Source organism: Oryx dammah, unplaced genomic scaffold (genome assembly GCF_014754425.2).
Source record: "Oryx dammah isolate SB20612 unplaced genomic scaffold, SCBI_Odam_1.1 HiC_scaffold_23, whole genome shotgun sequence".
NCBI classification, from domain to species: domain Eukaryota; kingdom Metazoa; phylum Chordata; class Mammalia; order Artiodactyla; family Bovidae; genus Oryx; species Oryx dammah.
In genome coordinates this window covers 15453836-15468433 of record NW_024070207.1, presented here as the reverse complement: position 1 = coordinate 15468433, position 14598 = coordinate 15453836, and the positions used below count along the sequence as shown (strand labels likewise).

Genomic DNA, 14598 nt, shown 5'->3' with positions numbered 1-14598 from the left:
ATTTATTAAAAACAATTCATTGATTTGGTCAAGAGTGGCAAGAGTCCTGCAGATTGCCAAGAATGGTTGCTCAAACCAGTTGTTTGGTGTATTCACAGGCAAGCAACCAGATGGTGAATTTTTGTACTTTTTATCCAATGATATGGTATCATATAGATACAAGACTAAATCATTTTTTTTACTTTAATCACAGGATTGAGGGAAATAGAAAGAAGTGTGTGTGTGTGTGTGTGTGTGAGTACATGCACATGGGTGTATGTATCTGTGTGTGTAATATGTGTATGTGAGCAGATATTTTGATACAAAAATTTCAGACCTTTTACTCTTAATAGTTGATCCAGTCTCTTTGAGCTGTGGAAAACATAAGGTAATTAAGGTAAAAAAAGACACCATTAGTTTGGTTGCTAGGCAGCTTGTACTCTGCTTTAGACAAGGAAATAGAGTGAAAACAAAGACTCTAAAGCTTATATATAAAGAAAGCTTGTTTAGATGCATTTATGCCCCCACTTTGCAGGTGCCTTGGCTTTACCTTCATAACCAAAGAGTGATAGAAGTGTAAGATAATTATTTTTGCATCTCTGATAAATAAAAACCCCCTTTCCCTTAAATTACCTTGCTAAAGGGTATTTTTAAAGGCAGCTAGTATAGCAGAATGGAGAAGGCAATGGCACCCCACTCCAGTACTCTTGGCAGGAAAATCCCATGGACAGAGGAGCCTGGAAGGCTGCAGTCCACGGGGTCGCTGAGAGTTGGACACGACTGACTGACTTCACTTTCACTTTTCACTTTCATGCATTGGAGAAGGAAATGGCAACCCACTCAAGTATTCTTTCCTGGAGAATCCCAGGGACGGGGGAGCCTGGTGGGCTGCCTTCTATGGGGTCACACAGAGTCGAACACGACTGAAGTGACTTAGCAGCAGTATAGCAGAAAGAGAATATGGTAAAGAGTTAGACAAACTTGGTTTAAATCTCAGCTTTTCCTTTTGCTAGCTGTCTACCCTTGGGCAAATTACTTAGATTTTTGAGTCTCAATTTTACCATCTGTAAAGTGGGTTAGTAATCTACAGCTTTTAGGATTGTCGGGAAGATTAAACAAAGCAATATGGGTAAAGTGACTAGCAGAGTGCTTGACTTACAGCTACTTCCTTTTCACCTTTTGATTTTGGTTAATGACCTTATTCGTTGATGATGACCTAGCCTCTAAGTGACAGTCTGACCTCAGCTTCCTACTCTCTTGAAGTTTTATGATTATTGGCAAAGAATTGCTCAATAGTCCCTTTGCTTACCCCTGGACTCCTGTTTGTTTTTTTTTCTTGTTCAGTCAACAGATCAACAGCTATTTATTAAGCACATACCATGTGCCATGCACTATGCTGAACTTCAGATAAAAGAGTAAACAAGACAGGATTTTTGTCAGTAGAATTGGAGCCAGTTCATAAAAGCCAATTGTGTGCCTCTTTTCCCACCACTGTGTTCAGTGGCATCATATTGGTAGATTGAATCAGGTGTTGAGAATATTTATGCCACATAAATTGGTAACTGCTACAAATAAGAGGTAAATGCTACAAATAAGAGGTTTTTTCCCTTCTATTAGAGCTATTGCTAATATTTACTAGCACATTAATTGTTCCCAATCTTATGGGGCCTAAATTCTAATGAAAGAGAGATTGTAAATGAGTAAAAAAATATATGAAAAAGATGGCCATATTTTCCCTTGCCCAATAACTTCCAGTGGAGTTGAAAATTCCGAATATAGAAGCTATATTGCTTATAGCAATGGTTTGCATCCTTTTAGTTTATACAATTGCGTCTTCAAAACATTAAAAAAAAAAACAAAATTATCAAAGCAATGCATGCACATAGTTTTAAAAGTCAAGAAATACTAGAATGTTTTGTATCAACAAGGCAGCCCCTAGGCCTTCCTCTCACTCTTCATCAGAAACAACCACTTTCATGTCTTTTAGTTCTCTATTGTGGTATTTATATTTCTAAATATCATACTGCTACTAACTTGATTACTCCACTTTGGATATTATTTGCTCATTTCCTATTATAGTTAAAGATTGTTAGCTCTTACATACTTTCTTACCCTCCTTCAGACTCTCAATACAATTATGTCACACCTTTTAGTTAAATTCATATTTTATGTTTTTAATATTTTACCTGTCTAAATATCACTCATATATAATCCATGTGGTATACTATAGTAAGAATTCATTTCAATTATAACTTTTGATTTTTACTGGAGTTAATAATTGCTTTTTTTTCCCTTTAATTTGGATTTCCAAGTCTTTCTGCACTGTCTGATAAAACTATAGAATCCTTTCAAAACAATTTTATATATGGCAAAGTCTGTTAAATCCCTTATCAATTTCATTTGTTTTTCCCGAGGCTCTCTGTCCTCTTATTGCAATCTAAACTTGTTGCTCCCTAAGGTTGCTGCACAATGACTATGATAGGATCTTCCTTTTTGCCGCTCTGGAAATTCCTTGTTCTCTTTCTTCTGTGTTGGATTCACTCTTCATGACTCTAATGACTCCCGTTTTCTTATTTGCGGTCTCATTTTGGTGGAGCACATCCTTTAGCAGATTATGAGAAAGATATGCAAGAGTTAAACTTTCAAAATTTTACACTGTGAACTTTTATTCTAGCTTCACTATTGATTGATAGTTTGACTAAGCTTGTCATAAATATAGGTTGGCTTCCCAGGTGATGCTAGTGGTAAAGAATCTACCTGCCAATGCAGGAGACTTAAGAGACACGGGTTCAATCACTGGGATGGGAAGATCCCTTGGAGGTAACCCACTCCAGTATTCTTGCCTGGAGAATCCCCATGAACAGAGGGGCCTAGTGGGCTACAGTCCATAGAGTCACAAAGAGTCAGACACAACTGAAGTGACTTAGCACGGCATGGCATAAATATAGATTAAAAATTATTTTCTATTAGCACTTTGAAGACACGGCACTTTGTCTTATTTCCATCATTGGTGTTGAGAACTCCAGTGTCATTCTTATTTCTGATCCTTTGATGCAACGTGTTTTCACTCCTCCTTATCTTCCCTGGAAACTTTTAAGGTTATCTCTTTATTCCCTATGTAATGAAATTTCATGATTATGCCTGGTTTTTTGACATGTATTGTGCTGTACATTTGGTAGGGCCTTTCAATCTAGAAGTTCTTTCTGCCTAGAAAATTTTCTTTCTTTCTTTCTTTTTTGGATAATTTCCTCAACAACATTGTCTTTGTACTTTCTGGAAATACCACTAGTTGATATAAGATTGCCTGGGTTGATTTTTTTGGGGGGGTTGAATTTTTAAGTTGTTTTATTAGTTCCCTTGTATCACTCATATCTTTGTTTTTAGTGATTTTTCCTGAAAGAGTTCCTCAATTTTGTGTTCTGACTCTTTTACTGATTAAATTTTTTTGCTATCATGTTTTTAATTTCCAAGAATTAATTCTTGTTTGATTATATTTTGTTATAGCATCCTGATTTTGTTTCAAGAATATATAATTTTCTATTATTTCTCTGAAGATACTCATTATAGTTTTTTGAAGTTTTCCTTTGCTCTTTGTGTCTCCCTCAGTTCCTAATTTTTCATGCTTCTTTGTTTTGGTCTGTCTATTTAATCTTGGAAGCTTTCCTTAAGTGATGATCCTGGCTGTCTGGTCATATTTAACAATGAAGCTTTAAAAGAAGGATTTGAAGGTTTATGTCCATGGTGGGCATGTTGACCCATAGGTTTCAGTATCAGGGAATACTGATCAGCTGTTTTTTTGTGTGCGTGTCAATATCTGTAGATCTTGCCTCTTGGGCTAGTCACTTTCTTCAGAGAAAAATGCTTCGATCTCCTTCCTGGGAGTTGTAATCCTGGTTGTCACTATTCTAGGAGCCATGTTGGGAGTAGACTGGGATTTTCATCATTAAGTATGAACACTTTAGCTTCATCATTCATTTTTTTATGGCTCACCTCATTTTCACTGTCCTTTGGGTCAAGTGTTCCAGCTCTGGAGCTGCTCTGAATCAGTTTAACCTGTTTCCTGCAGGGATTTGGCTCTCCTTGGTACAGGTAGATGGCAGAAATCTAACTGTTCTGTACACACACGTTCAAAGCTACCCCTCTTTTAGTGCTCTGCCTAACCCCCACTTCTGTGCATAGCGCCTCTAACTCCTAAGCCTTCCAGGATTCACAGGGGCAGATCTTGTTGCTTACCAATATTCCCCTCTTCAGGTACTTAAATTTAATCACCCTCCACTCTGCTAAATCAGTTACCACTCCTGTAGCAGGTTTCTATCTTCATATTCTGTGGTTCAAGATTATAGATGTCTCCTAATACCATTAGATGTAGAAGCTTACTGTTTCTCCTTCTTGTTCTCCTTGGTGTTTGGGAGTGATGTTTGAGAAGGGGAAGAGAGAGAAGAAAAAAATTTGATTTTTCTGTCTTTAATAAGGAAGCCATGAAAGGAAAAAGAGAAGTTACAAAAGGTATACATGATACTCTTTTATTGGTGAGTTTACCATCCATTAATTAATTTAGCATGTATTTATTAAGCTCAGTTGTAACATGGTAAGTAAGAGCATGGGCTTTGACGGCAGAGTACTGCAAATTTACTTAAGCTCACTGTATCTTCACTAATTTTAAATTGGGAATAATAACAGTACATACCTCATACAATTGTTGTGAAGATTAAATGAGTTAATACACATAAAAGAGTTTGCCTGGCACCGAATGACTCCTCAATAAATGTTTTGTTATTATTAATGTTGTTATTTTTATTATGATGGTGTCCTAGGCATTCTGCAGGTAATGTAATGGAAAGCAAAATAGAAACAAGATCTTTCCCCCAATAAGGTGAACAGGTTTACCATTTCAGGATGCTAAGGACACTGGGTCTAAAACTGGGACTGTGTAATTTATTGGTGATGAATTCAAGACTGGAACAAGAATCTTGAATACTAACTTCTAGGATGTATTACCAGAGCCCTATGCTCCTCTTCTGAAATGCAAACAATGGCAGCTATCATGTAGTCCATGCTTATTTTGTACCAGGTAATTTACATAAATGGTCTCATTGAATCCTCAGTCCAAGCCTACAAATTAGGTATCATCAAGTGTATGGGGTGGCAACGAGTTGGACACGACTGAGCAAGTAAACTGATTGAACTCCATATTATGGGTGATGCAACTGAGGCTCAAGGTAACTTGTCCACCATACAGCTGGCAAGTGGCAGAGCTAGGATTCCAACCCAAGTCTAATACCAGAAGTACCAGAACCTGACTATTCAACCACACAATAGCCTTTAAAAAAATTAGATCATTTCCCATGTCTAGTACTTTACTCAAAGTAACATTACTAAGTGACTAATACTTTGATTTGAATGGATTTATTGGATCGTTTGGGGCTCCCTTGGTGGCTCAGTGGTAAAGAATCTGCCTGCAGTGCAGGAGATGCAGGAGACATTGGTTTGATCAATGGGTTGGGAAGACCCCCTGGAGGAGGAAATGGCAATCCACTCTTGATTCTTGCTGGGAAAATCCCATGGACAGCGGAGCCTGGCGGGGTTGCAGTTCATGGGGTTGATGGAGTTGGTCAAGACTGAGCACACACACACACAGACACATACACATTGGATTGTTTTCCTCTAATAGAGGAGGTGATAGGACATTATGGCGACCTAAGAAAAGAGAAAAATAAATCTGAATGGAGAGATTGAGGGGTGGGATATCAGTGACAAACTTTCTAATTTGGTCTCAGCATGATTGGATAAGGATTACACTTTGTACCTTTATATGTTGGCACAAAAAGACTTCTGAAATAAGGTTTTAGTTCCTGCCTTCTTCACTTTCATTGTATTCCCAATCCTTGTTTTCAATGAAATTGTATTGGCTACAAATGCCTGTTGCTAGAACACATATTTTGAATATTTTTTCCAAATGTGACCTTATTTGGCTAAGCAAAAGAAGTCCTCTGGATTTCTTAGCAAGCCTGGGGGACCTGAAGCTCCTACACGTATTGTTTTCCATTACTATAGATATGGGTGGTTAGCAGGGGGCTGCTAGGCTGATGGGGATGTGGTTAAGACTAGAGCTTTCCAGGATGGGGCCTACCAGACAGGTTGTCCGAAAAGGTTGCCTGCCACTCATAGTGGCTACAATTGTCTTTGTGCTTTATTCTATATAAAATAAGACTGTGATGTTCATGAGTATCATGCCAAACAGATTAGGCTATTAGCCATTTCTAGGCTAAGTTCAGGAAATTCATTATTGGATGTACCGCCTTTAATAACAAGAATTCAGTTACCTTTTGGTTTCTTGATCTCTGTATGCACCTGGCTTTTTGTTCAAAGGTAATGTTGCTATTTTGTCCTCCAAATGGTGCTTTCCAAGCCAGGTGTATATATATATATATATATATATATATAATTTTTTTTAAATGTACTTCCAAAGTCAAAATTCTTTGGAAGTGTTTTGTGTCTTTTAAGCACAGTAAATCTGAACTGATAATAGTCAACTTAATGACAGCAAGAGTCATTACACTAAACAAATTCAAATATCACTGTTCCTGACCCAGACCTTGATTTCCTGGACACAAGCTCCAGAAGGCCTAGGGTAGCTAAAATCACTGAAAGTCACTCAGTTGTGTCCAAGTCTTTGCGACCCCCATGGACTATATACAGTCCATGGAATTCTCTAGGCCAGAATACTGGAGTGGGTAGCCTTTCCCTTCTCCAGGGGATCTACCCAACCTGAGGATTGAACCCAGGTCTTCTGCATTGCAGGTGGATTACCAGCTGAGCCACAAGGGAAGACGAAAATCTCTGAGTAACAATGAAAGATTAAATCTCAATTATCATTCATTTCTTCACAGTTCATTCATTCCGATTCAGGTCTATACAGTAGTCAAAACCAATAGGCTGAGTGGTGTCCCCATTCTGATCTGTGCTATAACAAGGTCATCTGCCTGACGGCAGGTTCTGCTAATCCTGTCTTGCTTCTTTGGAACTATAGTCAGAAGCCAGCACAGAGGGTGGTAAAGAGTGCTCTTACTTCCCTTGTCCCATCCTCTACTTCTTCTTTTCCTCATTATGTGCAACAGCTGCAACTACAGAGCTTTTGCTACTAATGCCAACAGAGTATGCCTTTGGCTTATGGGAAGGGGCAGTTACCATTGTTGAAGGGCACAGCAGGTAAAATGGCAACATAAACCAGCTAGAACACAAATCTAAGCCCTCACAGCGAGAGTGGGTCTTAGTGACAGCCCCTCTTTTGCAAATGAATGCTGTTGCCACAGCTGTGTTCTTTCCCTTAGCTTCAAGTCCCCCTACCATACTTTTTGTGGCTCTTTGTGTGTGAGTATGTGCATGTATGTGTATATATGTGTGATATGTGGTGGAAGCTAGAGAATCCTGCAGGATAAGCTTCAGGTTTCATTCATCTTGGGGAGTTACTGTCAGTGAGCTTTAACAGGGGTCAGTCCGAGAGATCTGAGGGCAGCGAGGGCTGGCCAACTGAAAACCCCATGGGATGGGTCAGCCTAGAGGTGAGGATATTGTTTTTAAGAGTTCAGATCTTTGCTTTTGGTGGTAGGTTATATGCAGTCCCTTTCCCAGAAGGCTTTGTACCTTTCGAAACAGAATACTAGCATTCTCCCTGCTTTCAGGGACTTGCTGCCCTGTGGGTTTTTACTCATTTGTTTTACTAGTATTGATTTTATCTACCTTCCAGCCTTCACTTATTGTCATAACCTACCCAAGCCCCAGGGAACAGGCAGACTCTTGCAGAAATCCTAAATACAATTAACTGGAGCATCTGAGAATGTCAGGAGGGAGAGTTAGTGCAGCCCCCTAAAGGGACCTCAGTGTGTGCTAGGCAACTAAGTGTGGATGCCTTAGTGGCAGCAGATGTCATCCATTCACTGTACTTATTTCTATAGTGTGTGTTACGGTAGGGTGGTGAAGGGGGATCATTGGAATAAAGCTCAGGAGATTGAGATGTTGATTTCTTCTCTGCTATTAGTTAGCTCTGTTGCTGGGGCAAGGTCTTTGGCCTGAACAACTGGAAGAATGGAGTGGCTTTTAACAAAAATGGGAAAGCCTTGTTGTAAATGGAGCACAAAGATTTGAGGTAAAGATTAGGAGTTTGATTTGGGAGAGATACCAAGTAAGCAGTTGACTGCAAGAGTCTAGAATTTAGGAAACAGGTCTTAACTGGAAGTGTAAATCTGAGATTTATGGCATAGAGTGATATTTAAAGCCAGGAGAGCAGAAGAGATCACCAAGGGAGTGAGTTTAGATAGAGAAGACCAAGGACCAAGGACTGAGCTATAGGGCACATCAATGATAGAAGGTTAGAGGAATTAAGAAGAACCTATAAACAAGCCAAACGAAAAAGTCTGCAAGCTAAATTTGCTCCCTGGACTAGATCACGATTTGGGAAGTTTCACAGGAGTTCAGAACTAGAAGAGACCACGGAGAATATGTATTTCAATCAAGAATGCTAAAATAAACAGAATCAACAGACTTGGGTTCTAGTCCTGATTTTACGCCTAGGTGAGTGACCATGACCCTTGCAGGACATTTGATCCTGTCCCAAATATCCGTAAGAAATTTGGTCCACACCAAAATGTCCTTGATATTTGGTCATGACCAAAACATCTATCTACATTTGGTTCATAATACATTTGGTCCTTGCCAAATGGTCCTTGATATTTGCAGGACCATATAGTCATGTTCAAAACAGCTATAAGACATTTGGTCCATGCCAAATGGTCCTTGATATTTGGTCTTCTCCAGAACCATTTGACATGGACAGAATATGCTCATGAACACTTTGGACAGGAACAAATGGTCTTGCAAATATCAAAGAGCTTTTGATGTGAACCAAAATCTTATGACTGTTTTGCTGTTTTTGTTTGTTGTTTTAGTTACTAAGTCGTGTCTGACTCTTGACAACCCCATGGACTGTAGCCAGCCAGGCTCCTCTGTCTATGGGATTTCCCAGGCAAGAATACTGGAATGGGTTGCCATTTCTTTCTCCAGGGGATCTACCCGACCTAGGGATTGAACCCTAGGTTCAATCTTTACCATTGGGAAGCCCATATGACTGTTTTGAACAGCAAACCAAATGTTTGCTAGTCAACCTTGACCAATCACTTAACTTCTTTGGGACTCCTTTTCATATCTAGGAAGTAAGATAGTTAGAGTGGATGACTCCATTCATGATTATGTATCCTCAATTTACAGAGGAAGAAATTGAAGCCCAGAGAGAGGGAATAGTGACTTGTGCAAAATATGGCATTAGGAAAAGACCCACGGGCCAGTGTGTCTTCTTCTATACTGTTGGTCTTGAGTCCTGTGTGAATATTAAAATTTCTGGGGAGCTTTTCATAATTCTAATTACTGGTTCCTAACCAAAAGTGTTTGGTTTTGTTAGCTGGGTTGGGTTTGGCATCAGTATTTTTGACATTCCTTGGGTAATGCTAATGTGTAGCCAGGGTTGAGAAACCCCTGCTCTACATTTTCAAGGCATGACAGTGTTTTGCTAGCTGCCACACTTCTCTGCATCTTCATTTGTATTTCTAACAAAAAAACTAGTTCACTTAATTTTAAACCCTTTTATTCAGATGAAGATTGTTACAGGAGGATAGCTTTCTAGACTTTGTGAAACCGAAGCAGCAAGTATTGGCTTTCCCTGAAGCTCAGTAAAATGGCATGACCATAGCTTTCTTGAACTCCATCCTAGAAGTGAAATGTTATGAAAAACCATGAAGCCAGTGTTGGGGCAAGGTGGGTGGGGGGGATCATTCACTCTTCTTATCTACCTTTTTTGAAAAAGGATACAAGGTTTATTCCAAAAATAAACTTGCAAGGTTAATGAGTGAGGTATCAGACACAATAAACAAATGCTTTTTCTTTTATCATATTTATGTAGGAGGAAGAATCATATTGTTCACTGTAGCAGCCTTACTGCTTTACAATGGCTTCTCACCAAAGCTTTGCCAGTTTGCACAGCAATAGTTTATGGGGTTTCTTGATTAAAAATCACCTTTGCCAAACACAACAACATTCGGCTCTGTATTTGTGGGTGTGTATGTGTCAATATGCGTATCTGCATGTGTACTTGTGGGGGGTACATGTTTAAAACTGTATTGTAGTGTTAACTTTCTCTGGAGTGCATGTATGTAAGAGAATAACCATTTTGAACAAAGTGGGGACAGAGACATGGACTATGGAGACACATTATTTACAGTCTTACCACATATACCAACCAGTCTAGTAGTCCCAACCGAATGATTTTACCATGCATAATGCCCCAGTAATTAACCTGGTAAATTTCTTTTGAGTGCCTCTTGTTTATTTCATACTTTTTTTTAGCCCCTTTATAACTCTAAATCACTTTCTTAGTTTAGAAGCATAAAAATATATTGTGTATGACTTAGTTTGCTCATAAAATTGTCATATTTGATATATTTAAAGATGTGAAGGCCTGGGGGAGAAAAACAGAAAAAGTCAGGGGAGAAACCAAGCAAGTCCTGAGAAACAATTGTTTTTTTTTTTCCCCCTCTGGGTCTTCATAGCTCACCTCCACTCAGACGTGCAGCCCATAATAATGAACATAGGCTTGGAATACACTCTGAGATTGCTCTAGGGCAACTAGGGCTCAAGATAATTGTAATTTTTAAAAATAGGTTTCGCCGTTGTTTGGAACCATCTACAATTCAATTTACTTTATCGCACAAGCCATGAATAATGCTATGAAAGAAAATGGATGGGCTAGTGCTGCCAGCCTGGTTCAGCATTCCAGAAACATGCAATTCTATGGATTCAACCAGTTGATAAGGACAGATTCAAATGGAAATGGAATTTCAGAATATGTAATCCTGGACACCAACTGGAAAGAATGGGAACTCCATAGTACCTACACTGTGGACATGGAAACGGAGCTGCTACAATTCGGAGAGACCCCTATTCACTTTCCTGGTGGCAGGCCCCCTCGAGCAGATGCAAAATGCTGGTTTGCAGATGGGAAGATCTGCCGAGGAGGTAAGGAATGGAAAATCACAGGTAGTCAATTTGGCTCAGCTTGGGTTACAGGGAACCTGTTTAGGGGAAGGCATGTTTTAATGTTGGGACACTTACAGAATCAATCATTTGCAGTCAGGTGACATAAACAGCTTGGAACTCTATGTAGTTAATTTAAAATAATAAGGACAATGAGAGGTACTTTGCAGCCTTGAATAACCATCCACAATTTAAAAGCCGCCTGCAGTCAGCTTTTAAAAGGATCCCACTCCCAAAGAGGTTTTTCTAGTAAGAGGAAGGCATGACGCTTTATCTTGGTCTTTTGTATGCTATGATCTACAGTTGTTTCCTTTGCTAGAAAATTTACCTGTCCTTCCCTTGATGTATCCAAATCCTGTCAATCAGGTTCTACAACGGAAATACAATTTCTCCACCCTCTCCTCTCTGAACTCCCACTGAACTAAAAGTCTGTACCTCACAGCTTAGCACAAAATTGCTCTCCATTTGTTTCTTGTGTATTGATTGTGTCTCTTCCTCCCAAATGGACTGCTCCTGGAGGGCAGGGACCAGAGCTAATAATTCTTATGCCCCACCCCCAACCACCCAACATGGTCGGCATCCCATAATACTGGCAGTTTGATTGACTGATGGAAACCCTCTGGTTTGTGGAAGTGGGGACACTCCATCAAATCTCTGAGAGCCAGAGGAGAAATTTGGAAGGATCTATATTATTCCTGTGCAGGTATACCCCACACCTTTCTAAAACCAAATGCATCTATTTGAATTAGACTTCAACTTCTCTTTTGCTTTAGCACCTCACTACCTCTTCACTTGCATCATTTCCTTCTGAAATCTTAGTAATCCATCCAAACACTTAGCTTTTGCAGAGGACAATTTACATCCTAGTGAAAACACTAATTATCAAAACCAGGTTCACCCTTGAAGGACAAGTGCTACGTTTTTCATCTATAACTCACAAGGTCTGTGGGCTTGGGTGGATTAAAAAGATCTTTTATTTTATGAAGGCAACATAATGCCTTTCACAGATGAGATAACATATTTATTCTCAAGAACTGTATTGCTGTTCAACTTAAATTAAGGTACTCAAAGTTTTCCATTCGTGAACTTTTTTCTCCAAAGAAACACCTGGGTCAGCCTTCATTCATGTGATTTGTTACTGTCAGAGTGGTGAATAGTTTTGCTTCAGAACAGTGAAATTGCTTTCTGTGTCCATAAAGTCAACAAGACAGACTGTATTGGAAAAGAATAGAAATAAGTTAGGTAGATGTAGCTTGATTTTAGAGTCACCAGAAAGCACGAGGAGTCGCTCTGTGGTGCCGTTTATTTACAGCCTCTTTCTGATGTCATTCTTCCCCTTCCTCTTCCTCTCTGCAGGCATCAGCCCTACCTTTGCTGTGATGGTCTGCCTTGCTTTGCTTGTAGCCCTGCTGTCTATTAATGGATTTGCTTACTTTATAAGGTACTCTCTTTTTTTTTTTCACTTTTTGTATATAAAACTACAAGCCCATAATAGCCTTGTTAATATTGATTTCCAGGAAGTCATGTTTCAGTACAATTGCCTCATTACATGACCCACTGATTTTCTTTTTTCCATAGTGATTTACCATCCCTACTGGCTCCATTTAGAGTGAAGTGTTTTCATGATGCCAAGAATAACTTCCTCAGCTGTGTTGTCAGTGTTGTTGCCTATGAGTAGATCTGGCTCTCAACACTATCATGAAATAAGAGAGCTAGTACTTTAGGGACTGCCTACCCCCCATCTGTGCTCCCTTTTCCACTGGCAGAGTCTCCTAGAAACACTTCCCTCTGCAAGTGGTATGGACTGGGATATTTTCACAAGTTCCAGGAATCAGGCAAACTTTGGCTAGAATCTAAGAGTTAGGAATAATGGTATAAATTCACAGGACTGTAGAGGGGATTAAATAAACCAAAGCCAATAAAGTACCTAGAACAATACCTGCCTCACAGTAGGTGCCCAAGAAATGGTAAACCTCACCTCCTTCTCAAGCACATGGAACTCTCCTGCTGATTGTTAGGAACCCAGAACCCTTGCTTTGAGAGTCATCACTTTTGCCCAGGGTATCCTATTGCAGATTTTTACTATCATTCTTGCTTGGACAAAATCTGTCCTAGCTCATCATCACCATCATCATTACCATCAGGTCTTTATCTTTCTTCTTCAGATCTTTAAATTCCTGACCAACTACTCTGGTGAACTAATTCGGGATCAGGGATAAATGGCTTAAGCTGGCTTTATAGTATGACACCCCATTCTTATAATCTTCACACTTTAACAGTTGGTTCCTCCCCACAGTAGGATGATTTTGGAAAAATTAAATCAACCACAACTCTTCCACATTACTCTTTCTATTCTGCAAACTGCACCTTTGTTATCTCTTTGTAAGGGTGGTCCTAACAACAATATGACAAGAACATGGTGGGGAATGAGGCGGAGCTATCTGGGCAAATTTCAAGGAAAAATGTGTCTATAGAGTGTCTTAAGTATCTGTGTAAATTTGGACAAGACACTGAATTTCTCTTGGCCAGAATTTTCTCATTTGTAAAATTAAGGAATTGGATTAGATGATCTTTAAGAGCCCTTCCAGCTCTGATATTCTAACAAGTATGTAAAATCCTGGGTTGAAACTGACAAGTGTTATTCCTAGTGTTTAGTATGTTAGCATCACTGTGAAAAACCACTATTATCCAGTCTCCGCAGTATTAGAGACTTGATAAAGCCAAACAAAGTTGTAGGTAGCTTATGAATTGTTAAAGCACACTGGATAAAGATGATAGTTTAAAGTTTTTCTTTTGATTTCTGTAACTGTGACATGCCCCTACTCAGAACAGAAATTTAATGTTTAGCTGCTGCCAAGGAATAAAGTATTTAATTAACATCATGAGCTACTTTTAGTGAATATAAATGCCCTCCAATCAAAATCTTCCTCCTCTAGAGAGATTTGAAGAGGAGTAGGCTCTGGCTCCCCATTGGCAAAAGATACCATGGCAGGGTGGAAAATGGAGTCACTCAGCTGCTTATGTTATTTGACAACTGTCCCCCGCCCCCAGCAAATGACTGATCTGACTGGTCTTTCCCATGAAACGGACTGTTCTTTGGGCTCAGAGGGAGCCTGACCTGTAATTCTTAGGGAGGGAAGAAAAAAAGAAAAAAAAATCATGGAGGGGGGATTTGTTTGGAGCTTGTGGGCTGAAGGGCAAAGAAGACTGGAGAGGGAGATGATTGGAGAGGGACATGATTAGAGAGGAAAATGATTGGAGAGGAAAATGAGTTTGAGACAATTGGTACTTCAAGTGGTCACAGAAAACTCAGAGATGGGAGAGAGGCACATCATTTCCCAGAGTCACTTGGGTCTTGGTTCTTCAGCTAACAAAGCACAAAAGATGCCCTCTCTTCACTGCCTTCCTCCCTCTTTCTGCCCACCACGGCTGCAATCAGAAGAGCTGAGCGGCTGATGAGTTTCGGTAATAGATGGTGATTACTTGCAGGAGAGTGGCTCTCTGTTCCTTCCTTTTCTCTGTGTTTTGATTGTTTAA

At 39.5% G+C, this 14598-nt stretch overlaps 1 protein-coding gene across 1 annotated transcript in view; it reads left to right on the top strand.

Moving 5' to 3' along the window:
• The window catches only part of GUCY2F (guanylate cyclase 2F, retinal), a 94104-nt gene that overhangs the window by 15173 nt on the left and 64333 nt on the right, over window positions 1–14598 (top strand). The window contains exons 3-4 of the mRNA XM_040265062.1: window positions 10689–11043; window positions 12418–12502. Coding sequence (XP_040120996.1) covers window positions 10689–11043; window positions 12418–12502 — 440 coding nt within the window. The remainder of the gene's footprint in view (window positions 1–10688; window positions 11044–12417; window positions 12503–14598) is intronic.